Source organism: Phascolarctos cinereus, unplaced genomic scaffold (genome assembly GCF_003287225.1).
Source record: "Phascolarctos cinereus isolate Bilbo 61053 unplaced genomic scaffold, phaCin_HiC Scaffold_2;HRSCAF=192, whole genome shotgun sequence".
NCBI classification, from domain to species: Eukaryota; Metazoa; Chordata; class Mammalia; order Diprotodontia; family Phascolarctidae; genus Phascolarctos; species Phascolarctos cinereus.
This window is the reverse complement of record NW_027555625.1, coordinates 91,386,179-91,409,249: the sequence shown is the minus strand read 5'-3', so window position 1 is coordinate 91,409,249 and position 23,071 is coordinate 91,386,179. Positions and strand designations below refer to the sequence as shown.

Sequence of the window (23,071 nt, the reverse complement as noted above, 5' to 3'; positions counted from 1 at the left end):
TCATCTATATTAGCTAATCCGTATTTTGCCAGAGAATTCTACAGTTTCAAGGTCCAGTCTCCAAGAGAGTAAAACATTATAATGCGAGGATTTGGTAGGGGAAGATATTTTGGCCGCTGTGAAGCCAGTTAGCAGTTTAATGGCTATAAATGTCTCACAATTCTTAGTGCTAGGTAATATCCAGAAAGTCTTCAAAGCATTGCCTTAGTCAAGGAAGAAGGGTTAAGAGTTGTCTGAATCCTGTAGTAGCCAGGTATGAGCTTTATGACAACTCTCTGAGACCTTCTACTTTTAAAGTAGATTGTTCATCTATACTTGTTTGGTGTTACCCTTGCCTTTATGGCCTATCCTTTGACTGGTCTCTCTGCCCAGACTTATTGGTGGTTATTTCCTCTGTCAGGATACCTTTTCTAGAAACGCACACGAAACCCCAGAGGGTCTGGATTTGAATCCCCAATTTCTCCCTTATCACTAATAGAATCATTTTGTGATTGGTTAGAGATCATGTTTTTAGGAACCTGATAGGTGGATAAAAAGAATAATAAAAGAGAAAAAAATGAAACAGTATCAGAAAAGAGCACCTTGTATCCTCAAAATTATGTGGAAACAAGGAGGAGAAGGTTGTTGCCAGGGAGCCAACACCAGTTTATGAGATGCCACTTACTTCCCTTGACCCTTAACTCACTGGGTCACAAAGTATTGGCAGGGAAACTTCTTGCTTTCTCCAGCAGGCTAAGGCAGGCAGACTGCTCTGATTTTCTAATTCTGCCTACCATAGTACTGGTCATAGACTATATGCTTAATATTTGTTGAATAAGTGAGTGTATGGATGAATGAATGAAAGTTACATTATTCCTTCTTTCTCACAATCTAATGTTAGTGTGTTTCATTCATATGTGTGCATGCATGCATAAACATAAACTTTGGTTTTAGGTACCCATATGTTTGTATAAACACATATCACATATACATATATGTGTATATGCATATATACAAACATACACTTTGGTTTTAAGTCAGTGATAAATGGTACATTTCTATGAAATGAATAAGTGGCCAAAATTGGATTGTATATATCTGTGGTAGAGATGTTGTGATAACCGAAACTCACTCTCTCCTTCCCTCCTTTCCTTTCTTCCTTCCTTCCTCTCTTCTTCCCTCTCTCCCTCTTTCCTTCTCTCTGTTTTCTTTTCTCCTCTTCTTCTGTTGTCCCACATTCCCATCTTCTCCCTGCCTGTTGGCCTACCTTCTGTCCTCTCTCCCTTTCTTTGTGACAGCAGTCTGCAAAATGAATCTTCAGCAGGGAATCAAGTCCTGAGCATTGCTGTGACAACTCCAATAGATGTTCAGTTTACAGACGAGAAACAAGGCAAGAAAAAAAGCAAAACAGCCCCAAAAGCTACACTGAAGCCAAATCCTTTGGACCAAACGTGTATCCACCCAGAATCATATGACATAGCTATGAGGTAAGATTAAAACCCAGAGGGCATAATGGGGCACTTTGTTGATTCAGCTTTGGGGATCAAAAATATGATCATGTTTAACTTGATTACTTTTTTGGAATTTTCTGAATGCTAAGGTATAAGGCCCATTATTTTTTCTCTTTGAAGAAAGAAGTCAGTGCTTCTGACTCAGCTTCATGTTAAATAACCCTATGCTAATAGTTCAGAATATGTCATAGAAATTGCATTGTTCACTCTTCTTTATGTTTTGAAAATTAATTAACTGCAACTGATTAGAACCTGCCTAATGACTACTGAATATCAATGTCAGCCAGTCGCTGCCAAGCATTTATTAAGCATCTTCTGTGGGCTAGGCACTATGCAGTGTTCTGGGGATACAAAGAAAGGCAAAAAAACCCCAAACAAACAACAGTCCCTGCTCTCCAGGAATATACCATCTAATGAGAGAGACAACAGGCTGACGACTATGTATAAGCAAGGTATATATAAGATAAATTGAGGGTCGTCTCAGAGGGAAGACACTGAGATAAAGGAGGGCTGGCTTCTTGTAGAAAGTAGGACTTTAGCTGAAACTTAAAGGAAGCCAGGAGATGGAGATGAGAAAGCAGGAGAATTCCAGGCATGGGAGACAGTGATGGAGTGTTGTGTGTGAGAAATAGGAAGGAGGCCAGTGTACCTGGATCACACAGTACATGGAGAGCAGCTGCCCTTGATGTCACATGACCCAAATGAATAGCATCTAAGGGTACTGAAAGAACTGGCACAGGAGATTGTTAGGGGAATGTTGTGTTCATTTGTGGGTGCCACAGTTGAGGACAATATCCAGAGGACAGCCAGTATGATGAAGGCCCTCTCATTCATGCCATCTGAGGGTTGCTTGAAAGAGTCATGGATGATACCCTGGAGGGGATCCTAGGATCACAGCTCTCTAGAGCTAGAAGAAATCGCAGAGATCATTTAGCACAGAGGTTCTTAAACTGGGGTATATCAACTTGTTTACAATATTTAATAACCATTTTGATTGATTTCCTTTGTAATCCTATATATTTTATTTTACACATTTAAAAACATTATGTCAAAAAGGGGTCAGTACGTTTCATCAGACTTCGAAAGGGGTCCGTAACACAACAAAGAATAAGAACTCCTGATCTAGTGCACATTTTACTGTTGAGGAAACTGAGCCCTAGAGAACTCAAATGACTTGCTCAAGGTCATAGCGATATAAAATGGAAGAGCTAGAATTTAAACTGTCTTCTCTGACTAAAGAGCCAGTGTTCTTTCCACTGAAACACAGTTAGCCTCAGAAGGCATAAGTTGAAAAGAGGCTGTTTAGGTTTGATATAAGGATGCAATTCCTAACATTTAGAGCTATACAGAAATGGAATGGGCTTCCTTGAGAGGTTGCGAGTTTCGCCTTACTTTAACTGTTCAACAACTGGCCAGGGATGTTGTAGCGAAAGTCCTTGTGCAAGTACATCAGGTCCCTTCCAACCCTGAGATTTTGGGAAATCGTAATTCAGATTATAAAATCAAAAGCTTTTTAAAATGAGGTACTTTTGTTTCATTAAAAAACAGTGTATTTGGAAATATTTAAGCCATTTTCACTGAATTATGTGTCTGAATTTTAACTGACTTTAACTGTCTGAATTTAAAAATAATGAAATTATTAAACTTTTACTTAAGGGGAAGGGAAGGGAATAAGCATTTATATAGTGCCTACTAGGAACTGTGCTAAGTGCTTTTACAAATATTATCTCAGCATGGGAGGTAAAACCAAAAAGAGGCAAAAGACAATCCCTGCTTTCAAGGAGCTCACAATCTAATGAGGGAGACAAAAGCAAACAATGTGTACTATCAAGATATGTATAAGAAAAATAGGGAATAATTAAAAGAGCCTAGAACAGGGGTGGGGAAGCTGCGGCCTCAAGGCCACATGTGGCCTTCTTGGGCCTCAAGTGCTGCCCTTTGAATCCAAACTTCACAGAGCAAATTCCTTAATAAAAAGATTTGTTCTGTGAAACTTGGACCTAGAAGGCCACAGGTGGCTTCAGGGCTAAAGTTTCCCCACCCCTGGCCTAGAATTAAGATGTTTTGGGAAAAGTTTCCCAGGGTTTTAATTGGGACTTGAAAGAAGCCAGCAGGCAGAGATGAGGAGGGAGAACATTACAGACGTAGAGGACAGCCAGGAAGAATGCCTAGAGCTGAGAGCTGGACTGTCTTATTCATGGAATAACCAATAGGCCAGTGTTGCTGGATGTAGTGGGGAGTAAGGTGTAATAAACCTGGAAAGCTGAGGGGTAGGAGGGTAGGTTATAAAGGGCATTGAATACCAAGCAGAGGGTTTTTTATTTGATCCCGAAAGCTATGGGGAGCCACTGGAGTTTGAGGAGGACAACATGATTTGACTTGTGCTTTAGGAAAATCACTTTGGTGGCTGAATAGAGAATGGATTGGAGTGGGGAGAGACTGGAGGCAAGCAAATTCACTAGCAGGTTGTTGCAGTAGTCTAAACGTCAATTGGTCAGAGCCTGCTATAGGGTGGTTGGCAATATCAGAGGCAGAAGTGGGCATGTTTGAGAGATGAATGTCAAAAGTAAAATTTTCAGATTTTTGAACAGATTGGATATGGGGAGTGAGCAATAATGAAGAGTCAAGGAAGACACCTGTGTTGTGAGGCTGAAGGACTGAGAGATTGGTATTGTCTTCTACAGTAATGGCAAGGTTTGGAGTGTGTGAGAGTTTAGGGGGAAGGAGAATGAGTTCAGTCTGCTGAACATCTAGCTCTAGATTTCTGAAAGGCAGTTGGAGATTTCAGATTGGAGACCAGCAGAGGAGTTAGGGCAGGATAAATAGATTCAAGATTTGTCAACGTAGAGATAATAATTAGATCCATGAGAGCTGATGAGCTCACCAAATGAAGTTGTAGAGGGAGAAAGGAAGAGGACCCTGTTGAACCTGCAGTTAGAGGACATGATCTGGATGAGGATACCTCAGAGAAGATTGAGATGCAACAGATCATATAAGTAGAAGGAGAACCAGGAGTGTGAGGATGGTGTATAGAAAACCTAGAGAGAAGAGGGTGGTCACCAGTGTCAAAGGCTGCAGAGAGCTTAAGGAGCTAGGTGGCATAGTGAATAGAGCACCGTGCCTGGATTCAGGAAGACCTGAGCTCAATTTCAGTCTTAGATACTTATCGGTTGTATAACCTTGGGCAAGTCACTTAACACTGTTTGCTCCAGTTTCCTCATCTGTAAAATGATCTGGAGAAGGAAATGGCCAAGCACTCCAGTATCTCTGCCAAGAAAACCCCAAATGGGGTCATGAAGAGTCAGACATAACTCAACAGTAACAACAACAACAACAACAATGCCCACTCTAGGGAAACATCAATGATTAGGTCTCTAGCATATAACTGGTATTTCCTTGCACATAATGCAATAAATATCATTGAATTAATTGGTTGATTTTGTTTCACTTATACCAAAAATATTTATTTATTGACTCAGTATCTACTACCAGTTATGTAACAGCCAATCACTGAACATTTATTAAGACTCTGCTAAGTGTCAGGCGTTGTGCTTGGCACTGCGTGGTATGGAAGAAAAAGATGAGCCCTGTCTTCTAATAGTTTACAATGGAACATGGGAGATAAGAGCAACTAATACCTTAGTACATGACAGTATGTAGTAAATAAATACTATGAGATAAGTAAAACCAAAGTAAATGAATGAATAAATACATGAAAAAGCATTTTTTAAGCATATACTATGTGATAAGTTTAGCTGAGGCTACAAAGAGAAAACTTGTGTTCTCAAGGAGTTCACACTCTTACTGGGGAAATAACACATAAAAGTTCATCTCTGGGGCAGGTGGAAGGGCCTGGAATACCTCTGGGTGCAGTTGTGGGTCAGATAACAAGATCCTTAGGTTGCATTGGTAGATCAAATGACGGTGCCAGGAGATTGCAGGGCATAGAGTGATTGCAGTGCCTAGAGGACTGTAGAAGGAAATAATAAGGCAGCTCATATGGCCTGGTGATTCTCCATCTTATCAGAGTGAATGGAGTTGATGATTCCCATCTCATCTAAGCTCTGTGATCCTTTAAGCAGCCTGGGCTAATTAGGAAGGCAAAGTTTGAAGGGTACCCCTTGTGGCTATAAGTCTTCTCACCACCTAGCCATCCAGGTGGAGACATGCTGTGGAATTCAAAGGAGAAAGCACACTTCTTCCTAAGGGAATCTGGATAGGCTTTATGAAGGAAATTACATTTGAGTTGGGTTTTGCAGGATGAGTAGGATTTCCACAGGTGAAAAAAAAGCAGGTTAAGAAGATGGCAGGGGAGAGAATTATAGCTGAGGAAATGGAATGAGCAAAGATGAGCAGGCAAGAAAGTATGGGATCTGTTCAGGTGGTGATAACAGAACTAGTTTAACTGGAGTAGCGAATATAGGTAGTATGAGAGCTAGAGATTGGGCTAGAAAAATAGTTTGGGACCAGATTTTAACAGAATTCTTCTCTTTATCTATATTTACTTATCTGTGAGTAAACTGTATCCCCTCCTGTTTCTTGAAGGCAAGGGATTATCTCATTTTTGTAACTGTAATTCGTTACGTCCCCATTCGTCATCCCTGTAATTTCCAGATTGGCCGTTATTACTTTGTTTTTTTTCACTATTAGAGTGTAAGTTCCTGAGAGCAAGGACTATATTTGCTTTGCATTTGTGCTTGACATATAGTAAATGCGTAATAAATGATTTTTCATTCATTGATTATATCCTCAGCATCTAGTGCAGTGCCTTCTACATAATAAGTGATTAATAAATGTTTGTTAATTTATTAATATCTCAAAGCAGAGATTCACTACCTTGGAGAACAACATGTTTTTTCCTCATAAGTCCCCAAAATAATAATAATTACATGTATACTTCTTAAGGGAAAAACTCAAGCAGTTGAGAAATCCTGCGTTACATGTTATTGTCTATCATCACCCTATCCTGTTGAAAAAAATCACCCCCTATGACAAGTTGGGTAACACTGATTAAGTGATCTCTGAGGAGTTAGTTCTGTTAAAGTATGCACAGTTAATTTGAATGGATTCTAAGTGATGTTTTACCAGATGCTTAGGCTCCTTGAATATTTCTCTCAAGATTTTACACTGAGTGTATGTTTTTCCAGTGACTACTAGGTGGCTCAGTGGAGCACTGCACCTGGAGTCAGGAAGACATGAGTTCAAATTTATCCTCAGACATTTAATAGCTATCCACGTGGCCCTGGGCAAGTCACTTACCCTCTGCCTGTCTCAGTTTCCTCATCTGTAAAATGTAAATAATGATAATAGTACCTACATGCGATATTTATAAAAAGCATTTTGCAGACCTTTAAGCTACATATATTTGTGTGTGTATTTATGTAATTTATCTATGTATGTGTGCTGACTCTCTTTATTTTAAAAAAGTTCATTGAGCATGTGACAGTAAACCAAGAGACATACCATAGTGAGTACCTTCTTAACAGGTCTCCTTCTTTCTGGCACTTTCTCATTTCCAGTGATATAATAAGAATTAAAACTTAATGTTTAAAACAGATATATAAGTAGAGCCTTTATCAGGTTGCACGCCATCTTGGGGAGGGGGGAGGACAGGGAAGAGAAGAAAATGTAAAACTCAAAATCTTATGGAAGTGAATGTTGAAAATGAAAAATAAATTAAGTATTAAAAAAAGAATTAAAACTTAAGTACTGGATATTCTCGAAAATGCATCTGTTTTTGTAGTGGAGCATAGTAGCCTTTTTGATACTTGTTTGGAATAAAAAATAATGATATGATGTCTGAAAGAAATGACAAGAAAAAAATAACAAAACCGTGTTCCATACTCTGAGAAGTCATTTACAAGAGCATGGTTTGAAGAACACAGCTGCCATAAGTATATGTTCTACTCTCATTTACTGTTTTGGGGTCTTTTATATGAGCTACACTGTGAGCCCATTTATTCATAGCCAGAAAATAAGTGGTCCAGGAAAAATTATGATATAGGAAATCATGGAAAGATATTAATATCTTAGGACCTAGAAGACCTAAGGTCAAAACCCAATACTTTCTGCAGAAAATAGAGCTTAGCCTTAACCACTATATCTAGGACTAAGTAGGACCTCCCCACGGCATCTAAGAGTACAGAAAGGAGCAAAATCTGACCCAAGCACCAAGCTGTAGTCTGGAAACTGGGGCTGGAAATAAAGCAAGTGGAAGAAAATGGGAAACTCAGTGAAGAAATGCTATAGACTTAGAGAAGCCCAAGAGATGTGTCTATATCTGTATGTGTGTGTGTGTGTGTGTGTGTGTATATATATATATATATATATATATATATATATATATATAATCAGTAACTATATCTTAAGATATCCCAATATATATCCCTAGAGATATATCTATCTATATCTATATATCTGTGTCTCTTGGGCTTCTCTAAGTTTAACATGTCCTGGTCAGGGAACCATATGTTATGGTCTAAGGGTGCTAGGAACCCTGAAATTCAAGGGCAAAAGACGTGAGTCCTGCCTCAAAAGAATTCAACTCAAACCTTCTTTCAGTCAGAGACAAGGTTTATTGTATCACCAATAGAAGTGGGCCAGACACTTAAGGAATCTGAGCAATTTGGTAAACAAGACTGACGTTTTTTATAGTGTGGCCAATAGCTTGGGGTGACAGGGAGGAAACAGAGAAGGACCTGGAGGTAACAGAAGGGATCTAGATGGGAGTAAGGAGTGGTGAGTCTAGGGTAGGACCAGGTGCAGACTACAAGGGCCACAATGAAAGGATTGCTAACTGTGAAGGGCCATGTGCCCCAGGTGAACACCAGGGATCTGGGACCCGTGGGAAAGTCCAGGACCTTTTAGGGGTCCATCATTAGCACCCTATCTCACACACACACACACACACACACACACACACACACACACACACACACACATATATACACATACATATATGTATGTGTATATATATACACATACATATATGTATGTGTGTGTATGTATGTATGTGTGTGTATATTATATATACATATGTGTACACACACATATACATATGAGAGAGAGAGTGTGTGTGTCTGTGTGTATATGTGTATGAAAGTAACTTCAAAACAAGTCCAAGTAGAGCTTCATAGAAAAAGATGCTTTGGCCACAAAAAATAATTACTTAGAGGACCTGTTAAAAAATTGACATGAGATACAAAACGCATTGGTAAAGGAATTAACTGCTAGGAAGCCAAGAATGGCAAGGAAAATTAATAGTTTAGAATGTTGATAAACCTTATCCAAAATTTACTGAAAATTAGAATGAACCACATCAAAACCATTGACTCTGAGACAACGGTAGATATTAAAACAATCAAAAGACTGAAAAAAATAGAAGAAAATGTAAGTTTTATACTACCAAAAACAATTAACTTAGAAAGCAGGTTCAAGGGAGATAATATGTGAATAATCTCTCTGAAAACCATAGTTCTTTATAAAAGCCTAAATATCGTATTTCAAGAAATCACAGGCAGTAATCTATTAGACATAAGGAAAAGGGCAAATAGAAAAAATCCACCAGTAACTTCCTGAAAGAAACCCCAGAATGAAAACTCTCAGGAATGTTGTAGTCAAAATCCAGAGTTTAGTTCAAAGAAAAAGTACTGCAAGCAGAAAGACAGAGTTCAGGTACTAAGGAGCTACAGTAGGATAACATAATACTTGTGTAGCTGTCATTCCAAAGGGTAGGAGAGTTTGGAAAATAGTGTTCTAATAGGCAAAAGGTAAAGACTTAAAATCAATAATCTGTCTGGCAAAACTGAGTATAATCTGATAGAGATGGGAGCAAATGTACCTTTAATGAAATAGAGGATTTCCAAACGCTCCTGATGAAGAGACCAGAGCTGAGTAGAAACTTTGAAATGTAAATGTAAGAGTCAGTAGAACTGTAGAAAAATAAATACATTTGATCACTGAAAAGGACTATGTGATGATTAATTATATGGATTTTAATAGGGAAAGAAAACAGAAGTGTTCTCTTAAAAGATCTCTCTGAGTCATGGATAGGCAGAAGGTTTGGGGATAATTCTGTTTTGATAGTCTTAGAAGAAGGAAATAGGAAAGGGGAAAGTATGTGGGAAGGAAATAGGAGGAAGGGAAGGAACTTATCTTTTATAATAGGGGTACCATGAGATGAAGAGTATATAAACACAGAATGAAAGAAGGAGAGGAGGGGAATAGACATTAACCCATCAATCTCACTTTCATTTGAACCAGACAAAGAAAGATTAAACATACAAACTCAAAACTTAAGTGCTTAGTGTGAAATTACAATTCCACTGGGAAATGGGCTGAGACTAGGTGAAGGGGGTTGGGGGTTTAAGAAAGGAGGTAGGAGAAGTTGCAAACTCCAAGCAGAGGGTGGCATATGATAAAGGTACTAAAAGGAAAGGAAGAGCTTAAAAACCTATGATTGGGATTAGTGCAAGGGGAAAGGAAGAAGGCCAGCAGAGGAGAAACAGATCTATTAATTATAGATCACTAGTGTTAAGCAAATTCCTTCCCTAGTGTCATTTTCTTTGTAAAGAGAGATTGGGGAGGGGCAAAGCAAAGAGAGGAAAAAGCACAACAAGATAGAGTAGAGGGAGATACACAATTAACAGTCATAACAATGAACACGAATGGGCTGGACTCACCCATAAAATGGGACGTGGATTAAAAAGCAGAATAAAACAATATGTTATTACAAGAAACATATCTGGAACGTATTCACACAAAGCTGAATTTCAGACCAAAAAAAAAAAAAGAAACAAACATGATAAAAAGATAAGCAGGAAAATGACATTTTGCTTAAAAGCAACAGAAGTAATGAATAGTATCAGTAATATATATGCCCAGAATGATATCTAAATACTCAAGATTAGAAGTGAAATCACATTGAGAAATACATGGTAAAACTAAAATTTTCATTTTCCTGTCCCATTCCCCAATTGAGAAAGAAAGAAGAAATAAGTTCTCTATTACAAATAAAAATACAAATCCAGCAAAGCACATTTCCACATTGGCCATATCTGAAAAGAATATCTCAGTCTGTACTCTGATTCCCTTATTTCTCTATCAGGAAATAGGTAGCATGTTTCAGCATTAGCTCTCTGGAATCATGGTTAGTTGTTATTTTGATCAGAGTTCCTGAGTCTTTCAGCGTTGTTTGTATTTATGCTATTATTATTGTAAATTTTTCTGCTTTTGTTCGCTTTACTCTGCATAAGTTCATACAAGTCTTCTTAGGTTTCTCTGAAATCATCCCCCTCATCTTTTCTTATAGCACAATAATAATCTCTCATGTTCGTATGTCAGAATTTGTTTAACCATTCCTCAGTTTTCAATTCTTTGCCACGTCTTATGTGTATGTATACATATATACATATACATAACCTTTGCTAAGGTATATTTTGCTTAGGACTAGTTCCTTTCTTAATCAGCCCTCCTTATTTCTTTTTCTCCATTCTCCATTCTCCTATTTCCCTGTTGAATAAAGTCCATTTCTTTTCCCAGCTCTTTGTATGTATATTCTTCCCTCTTTTGACCCCTTCAGATGAAAGTGAAATTCAGGTGTTACTGCTCCCACTACCCCTTCCTCCTTATTTGTATAGAGTTGTATTTCTGTGCCCTGATTATGTGAGATAATTTTCCCTAACATTTTTTCTCCATTTATCTTCTTAGTGTTTTCTTCTTCCCCTCTTTTTCATTTCTTCTTTTAAGATCATCAGGATATAACAGAACCACTCCCAGACCTTCTATCTGAATAGACTCCCTCTAAGACCTCTGATAATAATAGGGTTCAGAAGTTATACATATATCATCTCTTATTAGAATGCAATCAATTTGTCCTTGTTAAATCTCTTGTGATTGTTAATTCACATTTACCTTTTCATGTTTCTTTTGATTTCTGTTTGTATTTCAAAATTTCTATGCAACTCTAGTCTTTTCATCTGAAATACTTGGAAGCCCTCTATTTCATTAAAGATCCATTTTTTTTCTCCTGTAGGGCTCTATTCAGTTTTGCTGGATACTTTATTCTTGAATGTGAACCTATGTCCTTTGCCTTCTGAGGTGTTGTATTATAAGCTTTCTACTCTTTTACTGTGGTGGCTGCTAATTTATATGTGAGCATATGTCTCCTTGATACTTGAATTCTTTCTTTAGGTCTGCTTGCAGTAATTTTTATTTGACATGGAAGCTCTGGATTTTGGTTATAAAGTTCCTGTAAATTTTCATTTTGAGGTTTGTTTAAGGTGATGTCCAGTGGATTCTGTTTCCGTTTTGTCTTCTGGTCCTAAGAGAACTAGTCAGTTTCCTTCTATAATTTTTTGAAATATGATTTTCTAGGCTCTTTTTTTAGTCATGGCTTTCAGGGAGTCCTGTAATTCTTAAAATTTTCTTCTTGATCTATTTTCCAGGTCAGTTATTTTTGCTACAAGATGCTTTACATATTCTTCCATTTTTTTTCAATCTTTTGTGTTTGTTTTAACATTCCTTGTTGTTTCATGGAGTCATTGGTTTCTATTTGGTCATTCTGACTTTAAGAGAATTTTTTGCTTCGGCAAGGTTTTGTACTGTTCCAAGCTATTAATTCACTTTTCAGTTTTTCCTTCCATAACTCTCCTTTCTTTTCTTGCTTCTTTTTTCTATAGTGCTCTCATTTCACTTAGAGAAACTTTAAAAATTCTTTAACTTTTGCTTCATCCCTTCTGGGACATTCCAGTTCCAGTTGATTTTGTGCCCGAGCTGTTTTTTTCTTTGTAGTTTTGCTTATAGATATGTAGAGTCAATTCTTTCTTCTGGGTTTATGTTTTGAGTGTTCGTATTACCATATTACTTTTTTTGTGAAGGGATTCTTTTTTGGTTTGCTTGTTCTTCCAGTCTGCTTCCTGACTGTGGACTTTATGGAAGGGCTGATTTCTGCACACTTCCAATTAATATGTCTGGGCAGGTTCTGTTGTTCCTTTCTTGGAGTATTAAGTGTTGTTATGTTATTCTGTGATTTCAGGGACAGCTCGAACTTAATTCCTGCAAAGCTTTCAGTGCTCCAATTCAGGACAGACTTGTATTGCTGCTTCCCTGTTTTGAGCTCCTCAAGTTTCTGACCTTGGTTTGAGTCTGAGCAATAGGGCTTACCCCATTTGGAGTTTCAGACTCCTTCTGGACTCAGATACTGTCAGTCATTTGGAATGTTTTGCTGGTCCAGAGTGATAGAACTGTAGGTTTCCCTTTTTTTCTGGGATTCTTGTCCTGGTTATTTCTCTGTAAGCTTTATACTTGGCTAGAAGCTGGAACAGAGGCCCACCTCAGCTCCTTGTGTCAGAGCCAGGTAGCTGCTGCTTGATTCTGAACTTGCTCTTTGCACAGCCTAGAGCATACAAACACCTCTCCACAACCTCCTCACCCATATGTGCAGAAATGTGTAGTAGCAGAGCTGCCGGTTGACACCTGTTCCTGCATGCCACGTCCCTCTATTCTGGACCTGTGACATCTTCTTTGTCTGATACACAGCTTTTCCCTGTGCTAAAATGCTGGTGCTGCTACATGCTTCTGGCCAGATCCAATCCTCAGTGTTTTTAGACTTATTTGGCTGTCTCCTTCTGTCCAGTTGGGCTAGAAAAGTACCTCACTGAGATTGTTTCTTGAAATTTCTAATAAGGATTAGATCAGGTGTGTTTTCTAGATCTGCTGAGGGCAGGGGCATATAACTGTAATTTGCTGCGTTTTTCCTTGCAACTTGGCCCTCTTGGCTTTACTAACTGCAGGTCTTTTTTCTTTGATAATTCATTTATGCTTTGTTTTAATTCCTTTTTCAGATTTTTCATTATTAAATATTCTATTTCTTGTTCTGCTATTCTAGGTATTTTGCATTTTTGTAAATACTCATTCAGTTCATTTAAGTTATCATAAATATGGAAAGATGAGCACTAGATTTTATGAATCAGATATGATATTAATCTTGAAACCCACTTAAAAATTGTAGATCAGTCTCCCTAATCATGTTAGGTCCCAAAATTTTCGATACATATTAACTTCAGAAAAATATAATCTTTTAAAAATTATTAATCGTGATTATTCAGAATAAGGAAGAATAGAGGTAGAAAAACCTTTGCTGAGCTCCAATATTCATGGATGATAAAAACACACACAAAAAAGGGTTTTTTTAGCATAATAATAAGTATATGTTGTTGATCAGTTGTTTCAGTTGTGTCTGACTCTTCATGACCCCATTTAGGGTTTTCTTGGCAAAGATACTGGAATAGCTTGGGAGTGGTTTGCCATTTCCTTGTCTACTCATTTTACAGATGAGGAAACTGAGGCAAACAGGGTTAAGTGACTTGCCCAGGGTCACCCAGCTAGGAAGTGTCTGAGGCCAGATTTGAACTCAGGAAGATGAGTCACCCTAAAAAGTATATAAGCTAAGGTAAAAACCATTATAATGTGCAAAAAAAGAAAAAGGATTCTCACTAATCACAGGTATTGCACAAGAATGCCTATTTTCTTTGCTTTTATTTGACACAGTATTGGGAATTCTAGCAATTGAAATAGTAAAGGAAAAAAGACATTAGAAGGATTAAGGCAAGGTGACACTGTTGAAACAGTGCAAGTTTGGATTTAGGAAGACCTGGAGTCAAATCCAGCCTGAGACGCTTACTAATTGTGTAACCTTGGGCAAGTCACTGAATTTCTGTTTGCCTGTTTCTTCATATGTAAAATAAGGATAATAATGGCACCTACCTCTCACAGTTGTTGTCAAAATAAAATGAAAATAACTGTCAAGTGCTTAGCACAGTGCCTGGCACATGGTAGGTGCTTTCATAAATGTTAGCTATTATTGTTAATGAAGCAATCAAGACATTTGCAAATTACATCATAGTTACTTAGAAATTTCAGCCAACTCAACCAAAAAATCAAGAGGCCATAAATAAGTTTAGTAAAGTAGTGGAATACCAAAATAATCCATGGACCTTTTGCATTTTACCTATAAGCAATAAATATTTACATCATTAAAATCTCATTTAAAATAACTAAAAATATCACATATTGGAAATTGACTTATTTTAAAATCTACTGGCATAAGGACAAGTATAAAATGATAATGACTGAAATAAAAAATACCTAAATAAATGGAGTGACATTCATTGATTGGGCTAATGTAGTTAAAATGACAGTATTTCCCACATTATTAAACAACAGCTAGCAGAGTGGAGCAATAGATAGGTATCCTTGGAGCTGGAAGACCTGGATTCCAGTCCTGTCTCTGACCCATACTGCTCAGTCTGTCTGACTTAAGTGGTAGTTTACTTAGCCTGTCAGTGGATCAGGTAGCTCAGTTTAGACTATAGACAACATTTGCCTGCCTTAATTAGTACAGGTAGGAAGCTGACTAATGAATTCACAGGTCTGGTCCTATGTCTTTTACCCCCCCCCCCCCGTTGAATGTAATACAAATTAAAAGGAGTTTCTTAGTGAAATTCATGGATATAATGAAAAATGAGTAGGCGAAAATATTAAGGAGCACCCTGGAGATAAAAAGCTGATAAAAGTAGCATGACGGTCTCGAATTGTAAAACATTATAAAGTGGGTTATCATCAAAATATCTAGTTTTGACCAAAGAAATATAGATAAATGGAATAGAATTTGAACACAGAATTCTAACTGTGCACACAAGATTAGAGTTTCTTGAAACTGAAGAAAATAAAAACTGGTGAATGGATTTATTAGTTAGCAAATATATTTGGGAAAATTGTCACCAATTTAGTGGGAAATTTTTTAGATCCACATCATGTACTCCATATTTTATTGAACTCCAAATGGTCAGTCAGCTCGCTCGTACTCTCGCGCTGTCTCTCTCTCTCTCTCTCCCCATATATATCTGTATATATATATATATAGATATAGATAGATATGATAATACCAATAGCTAGCATTTATACTGCACTTTAAAGTTTGCAAAAAAGCTTTACACACATTATTCCATTTGCTCCTTATAGTGCCCTTGTGCTGTTAATACCTCCATTTTGCAGATGAGAAAACTGATTTGCCTAGTGATGCACAGCTATTAAATATCTAAGGCTGGATTTGAACTTGTCTTTCTGACTCTGCCTTTTATCGTTTCTTTCAAAATTTAGCTGAAGCACAGTTTTCTGCCTGAAGTCTTTCATGATCCTCTAGTTTCTATTATATTTCCTCCCTAAATTATCCTGTATTTGTTTTGTCTATATTCTGTACCTTTTATATACATTTGTTTCCTCCAATCAAATGTAAGCACCTTGAGAGCAAAGACTTTTATTTCTGTTTCTGTATCCCTAGTGCCTAGGATAGTACCTAACTTATAGTAAGTACTTAAATAAATTAATTGACTTGCTTAAGGTCACACCAAGTAGTAAGTCCCAAAGTGAGGATTTGAACCCCAAACCTGTGATTCCAAGTCCAGCATTCTTACCACTGTACCACACTACCTCCCCAGCAGCTCAAGAATCCCTTCTATAACATACCCAGAAAATGGTTATCCTGCTTTAGTTTGGAGATCTTTAGTGAGATGAAAACATTTCATCCCAAGGAAACCTCTTACTGTTGGGAAGCGTTTCCTGGCATCAAACCTAACTTTTCCTCTTTATAACTTCTGCCCATTGCTCCTCCTTCTACACTCTGGAGCCTACTGGACTGAGGCTCTTTCCTCTTCCAAGGAACTTTTTCTTCTAGGAAGCTATCATATCCCTCCCAATCTGTCCTTAAACATCCCAAGTTTCTTCACGTAATCCTTTACATACTAGTTACCCTTCTTTGCATACTCTCTAGCTTATTGAAGTCATTCCAAACTTTGACACCCAGAAGTGAGTACAATACTCTGGATGTGTTTGGACCAGGACAGAGCCCCTTCGTATAGTATACAATTACATTAACGTGTTTATTGGCCATTTCACACTGTGGCCTTAAACTGAGCTAGCAGTTCGCTAATAGCATCAGATCTTTTTAAGAGGAATTGCTCTCTAACCATTCTTCCCTCACCTTTTACTAGGGAAGTTAAAATTTTTGAGCCCCAGTGTAAGACTTAATATTTTTCTCTATTTAATTCTTTCTTGTTAGAGTCAGTCTGATGTTCCTACCTGTCAAAATTTGTTTGAGTCTTGATATAGTCATCCAGTGTGTAACCTCTCTCTTCCAACTTTGTGTCATCTGGATATTTAATAGGAATGCCCATCTATGCCATTATCCAGATCATAGATAAAAGTGTTAAATCAGAACAACCAGCTCAGATTTCTGGGACACTTCACTGGAGAACCCCTTTCAGGCTCCATCAGACTGTCATTTACAACTCTGGTAGTGTCTGGTCATTCAAGTAGTTCTGAATCCATCTCAGGTTGTACTGTTTTCTAGCTCATATTCCTTTCTCTTTCTTCCCCAAACCACTGTGAAATGATGTGCTAAAATCTAGGTAAAAAAATATTTGTGGCATTCCCCTGATCTACGTGTCTTATTAAACCTATCTGAAAAGGAAATAAGGTTAATTTGGCACGATGTTTTTTGGGGGGAAAAGCTGTATTGACTCTGGGGAATCACTGCTTACTTTTCTATATGTCCCCTAATCATCCTTTTCCCTTCTCAAGTCTTGGTAGGAAGAGAAGTCTAGCTCATTCTAGATCATACATCTAGAGCCAAGAGGGACCTCAGATAGAGGCCCAGGGAGGTTAAGGGGCTTGCCCATAGTCACATAGGTATTAAGCATCTGAATTAGAAAGTGAATCCTGATCCTCTGGCATTAACCGTGTTATCCTTAGTTACCGTGTTATCCTTAGTTTACAGACTCTGCTCTTTTTCATTAAAAAATTTAAAAGTCATCTGCCTTTCTCCATTCTTTTAGAAGATAATCGTCAGTGGCTTTGCCTTCAGGTCTATTTACTCTTTAAGTATTCTACATTATATTTCCTTTGGGCTTTATTACCTGAACTTATCAATAACAACTAGGTTTTGTTATCTTACTCTCTCTTTCCCTCCCTTAAGTATCAACTTGCTCTTAGTCTTTTTTTTTCCAGTTCAAAGGTAATTCTCCTTGACAGAAAAGACACAACCCAACTAAGAATTAAATACTTTTACCTTCCCTCTGACATGTCCACCCTAAGCAATAGTCCTATCCCTATCCCTTTTTTGTTCCTATTTTCCCATTAGTATGGCTAAAATGCAGCAGAAGATAGTCTAGGGTTTCCAGTTCTTCTTTTATATTGGTTCTCATCCTAGCTTTCTAGAGGATACCCATTTTCACATTACTAAATGGAGAACTTCTGTCTTGAAAGGATTCCTTGGCCTCCCAGGAACATGTTACCCTCTCAGTACCAAAGACCTTTCTATTTTAAATACCCACCTCCATGTGGCATTGTGTCTAGGGTCCCAGCTGTCTCAGATTTACAGTCTAGAACAACAAACAGATACACAAGGAAAGGACTTTCAGTGTGCTCCAATCATTATGTAAAACTCTTAATTAAACTGGTATATGAGGGTGGCTGTGCTGTGCTGTATGTTTTGAACAGTTAGTAAAATAGCTACTTTCTCACCAGAAAAGTGAAGCCCAGTATTTTTTTCCCAGGGGTTACCTTTCCTCAAAAAATTCCTTCCCTATTTGTGAAATAATATTTTGGCTGGCTATGACAGCCAGAGGCAAGCATCAGATTTCTTCTATTGCTTGAGTAAAGTGCCAGGAGATCATGCATTGTGTTGCAGATTACACTGATTTGTACATGTTGCAGCGAGACCTGGCACTCTTCCAAAGAATCTGCTGTGTTAAAGATTTGATTCACTCCAGATAGTTAAGCTGGAAAGTTGTGTTATGCTCTTGATATAACTTGACAAAGGCCAGGAAATTTAATGTCAAGTCTGTCACTCAACACTCATTGCAACCAAGCATCAGCCTCAGCTTTGGTTTTCCTGCCTCTCAACAGTTCAAGACACAAGTAATAAGATTTAATTGTTTATCATTTCAGTTTCAGAAATTGAAGATAAAATAATAGGTCTCTAGAAGGAAATGATTTTATGTGGAGATATCAGAAATGCCCAAATGGCTATTCGATAGCCATTCTTATGGACTGGGTAAAGATATATCATGGGATGAATTTATTCACTCTTTTTGATAGAAATGAATTACTCAGAACTTCATTTTCCTTTAGTTGTATATATTTCTAAAAACCAGGCACAATATATAAAAGAACAGGACCTATTTCAAGCTGATGGTTGGGATAGAGATACTCATGTAATTTATTTTATTTTATCTGAAAACAAACAAAAAGAAACCCTATAAGAAATTGAAGTAATTGTTTTCATTAAAGACCTTATTGAAAGGCTTCATCAAGGGTTCACAATTTAAAAGTAATTAGCCTAACAGATAGGTGGAATATCTTGGTGTCAGGAGTGGGATCTATAGTCAGCTGCTGCAGGTTAATGAAAGCAAAGGAAACCTAGGAACCTAAGTCCTGCTTTTTTCTCTTCTCTCAAGTTGGGTAAACTGAAATCTGGGAGAATAGAGAGGGCAGAGAGCAGTATCTTGTGCATAAGCTACAGTCATAGAACATTAGCATAATATGGTGGAAAATGGTACTGGACTTGGTGCCAGGAAAGACTCGAGCTCAAATGCCACTTTTGACAATTGCCAGTTGTGTGTGTTCTTATACTAAAACTTCATTTCCACCCAAAGAGCAGTAGAGAGGCATCCAAAGATGTGAATAGGCTGCAACATATAACAAGCAACTTCAGAGAAGAATTAGAGTCAAGGAGGTCATCAGTGAAATATATAAGTGAAGAAGATGAGCTGAGTGCATGGCTAATGTGAGGGATAAAAGGTGGCACAGCATGAATGCTCCACTTGTATCCTGGTAATATCAGGAAGAAGCAAAGAAGACCCCAAATGCACTGGGTCAGTCCTCTTGGAGAATTCATGGAAAGACATGAACCAGAATGGCATGGGATAGTTTGCAGTGTAGTTCATTGGAAAGAACATCCAAGTAGATGAGATCACAGATTCATTTGAATATTTAAGTGTCTACCTAATGTAAACCAATCCAGTGACCATTTATTGTCTGCAATGTGCAAGAAACTGTGGCAGTCCTCACCAAATCATTATGAAGATGAAATTTGCTAATGTATATAAAGTGCTATATAAATCATAAAGTGCCATACTTCACCAGTTACCTAGTCTGGACCTATCCTGCCCTATTTACAGATGTGAAAACAGGCTTAGAGTGGGTAAATTACCTTCCCAATAATATCTTTCCATTCCTACCCAAAAACTAGGAGCCTAGTTTTATCGTCAGGGAAGATAGATGGTTCTTTGCCATAGGAAAGTTGATCTTGTTCATTTTTAAAAAATAAAATTTATCCCACATCTGGACACAGAAGCCCTAGGAAAAAGTCATCACTCTGTGTCACTGCCATATCTAACAATTAATAGCCAAGATTCTGAAACTGTCTGATATTTAGTATTATTTTCTAAAGTAGCCATAATTAGACCATGTAGCAGTGGTACAGTCTTCATTAAGAGAAATATAAATATTAAAGTCAGCCCCTTCAATGGAAAGAAACCACCTGCAGGCCAAGCCCATTTGATTAAGGTACTAGTAAGAGTGGTTGTGGGGTTTGTTTTTGTTTGTTTGTCTAGTTTGGTTTTTTGCCAGTTAATACCAAAGTAATTTCCTGCACTTTCTGGGAGATAGCAATTCACCATCCCCCATTGTCTCTTATAAAGTAAACTAATGGCTATAAAGGCACCAGCCACTGGTGAGGACCAGGTGATCTAGATTCTTGGCTTTGTTCTCCAGTATTTGTATTTTAACCATGAGTAAGTCACTTCTTTGCCATCATATTAAAAATATCACTTCTAAAAGGGAGAAAATTTGCTCTCTCTCGCTTGGCCTCTTCTGGTCGATGGAGTACCTGTTAGCGCAGGCTGTGGTGTAAAGATGGCTAAGTCTAAGAGCCATACTACCCATAACCAGTCACGAAAGTGGCACGGAAATGGCATCAAGAAACCTAGGTCACAGAGGTACGAGTCTCTGAAAAGGGTTGACCCCAAGTTTCTGAGAAACATGCGCTTTGCCAAGAAACACAACAAGAAGGGGCTGAAGAAGATGCAGGCCAAAGCACGAGCAGAGGCCATCAAGGCCCTGAGCACCAAGGCCTTCAAGGCCAAGCTCCTCAGACCCAAGATCCCCAAGGCCAGTGCCCGGCGTGCTGGACATAAGATGGCCATCAAGGGTCCAGGCCCTAGAGTTGGCTTCAAACGGCCAGGCCCTAGGATCACAAAGCCTGACTCTAAGGTTGCCAGAACCGCTGACCCCAAGACTGCCAAGTCCACTGACCCCAAGGCTACCAAGGCTGCCAAGCCTACTGACCCCAGGGCTGCCAAGGCTGCCGCCAAGGTCAGTAAGTCTGATCCCAAGGCTAGCAAATCTGGCCCCAAACCCAGCAAATCTGAAGCCAAGGTCGCCAACTCTGATCCCAAGGCCACAAAGCCCAGTGATTCCAAGGCTGCTCAGCCTGCTGAATCCAAACCCAAAGATGCTGGGGCTAAAGCTGCTAGTCCCAAGCCTTCAAAATAGATGCTTCAGGACAGAAGGACTTGGTTTAAACCCTGAACTACCATTTTTTTCCCGGTCAGGATATGATTATTCTATTCACTATTTTGTACAAATAAAGAAAATGGTGAGTCATAAGAAAAAAAAATAATAAATAAAAGGGAGAAAATTTCCTTTTGTACTTGTCATACACTTTTCTAGTAGTAGAGCTGTTTAATTTCAGCTCTACCATCACTAGTCTCTGTATTTCCAAACAGGGTGTTTTGATTTGTCCTCCTCTTCTAAATATTCACAGCCACTAATCCACGTTATGGCTTTATAGCCAGCAAATTAAATTATATTGGTTCTAAACACAATGTTTTTGAGCTGTAGAAGTTCCATAGTCTTTGAAACCACTAACTTAATTTTATCCAACTTTTACTCTGTAACCTAAGAACCAAACAAACTTTTTTTTAAAAGAATAATAATAAATTGCTCCCAGGCGGTAACCCTGGATGCGAGTTTTCAGCTGGGACTTAAATCTTCTGCCTGAATTATAAATCCCTCAGAGCAGCAGAACTAATGAAAATTGACATGTTGCAGTTTTTACTTTTTTAATGTTCTTCTGGTTTCACATTTGGACATCTCTTAATTGGCTGTAGAAGGTGTAAGAAAAGATAATGAATACTTTTTAACAAAAACAGAAATTATACATGTAAATAAATGTTGTCCTTCAAAATAGTGTCCTTCAGAGCCCATTTAATATTCTGATCTTACAGATATAATTTAAGATATGAGGTATGACCATAAAGAAATCAGACCAATTTTAAAATTCCTACATTCACCCAGGAATTGTGTTTTTGAATAACCTACGTACTTCATAATGGCCACCTTGCACAGCTATACCCTTATTCCAGTTATGTATCCATTGCTCAAAATATTTCTAGAACCTGTGTTTAAAATTACTATCTAAACCTATCTCATTATTTTGACCATCCTCAGTGATGGCAAACATTTTTCCTTAGCGAGTGATCTTTTTTGGTGAAAGCAAGATGCAGCTATTGAGTAATGAGACTCATTTTCCTGGGGTAGCTCTGAAAGTAGTTTTGGAAGAGGAATTCCAAGAGTTGTGAACAGTGATAGTATCTTTGGATTAAGTTTGTAACTGACGAAGGGACCTATTTTGAAGGGCACAGTGCTCATTCCAGTATATGAGTTAAGTGCATGAATGTGTTTTAAAAGGGCTCTTTTTTATACAATCACCTTTTATTTTGAATTAAAATTATTTCAGACTAACTCCTAAAACAACATAAAGGTGATCAATTTGACTATTTCTTTTTAAGTCTAAATATACTAGTGTGAGATGCATGCAAATTTGGGATGACTTAAAGCTTTCTTAAGAAAAAAATCATCATGAAGAGCTAAACATCCTTGGGAATTCTGAGAAATGCATTTTCTTCCAAAGGTGATGCTAAATACTAAATTACTGGAAACAGTGACCTTTGAAACAACTTCCAATAGGATATGGCCCAGTATACAATTAATGCGGCATGCCAAGAGTATCCAATTTCGGTGCATATGTAATAGAGCTCTGAAAAAGAAGGAAACATTTAGTAGTCTCTTCAGAAGTTAGAAGCAGGTAACAGTCTCATGCTCATAAACCAAGTCTTTTGGAAGACAAAGACTGCAGTCCCTAATCTGTGACAGCTTCTCCCTTGTACTCTCCATGGTTATTTTATACTGCTTTATTTCTTTGTATTTAGAATGATGACCTCAGAAGACATTTTAGTAATGGGTGAAAACATTAAGAGTGTATCCACCCAAAAGCTATATACTATTTAAAACCCTTATCTAATCACAACTTGTATCATCAGAATTCATCCACTGCTCTGTATGCAGAGTATAATAATTTGGGGTTAGCTGGCTTTTTTCATTCATTTTAGTTGTGTCCAATTCTTTGTGACCCCATTTGGGGTTTTCTTGACAAAGATACTGGAGTGGTTTGCTGACTC

At 37.9% G+C, this 23,071-nt stretch overlaps 2 protein-coding genes across 4 annotated transcripts in view; both read left to right on the top strand.

Annotated features, from left to right (window-relative positions):
* SRBD1 (S1 RNA binding domain 1) overlaps nucleotides 1–23,071 on the top strand; it is a 319,328-nt gene that overhangs the window by 282,506 nt on the left and 13,751 nt on the right. For 2 of the 3 annotated variants that reach the window (XM_021001269.2, XM_021001267.2), the window contains one exon: nucleotides 1,278–1,466. In XM_021001269.2, the coding sequence (XP_020856928.1) occupies nucleotides 1,278–1,466 (189 nt within the window). The remainder of the gene's footprint in view (nucleotides 1–1,277; nucleotides 1,467–23,071) is intronic. The other variant, XM_021001268.2, reaches the window with a different exon arrangement.
* LOC110218516 (uncharacterized) lies at nucleotides 20,451–21,127 on the top strand. The gene has a single exon (XM_078149058.1). It carries the CDS (start codon nucleotides 20,466–20,468, stop codon nucleotides 21,102–21,104), a length of 639 nt encoding a protein of 212 aa, XP_078005184.1. The 5' UTR covers nucleotides 20,451–20,465; the 3' UTR covers nucleotides 21,105–21,127.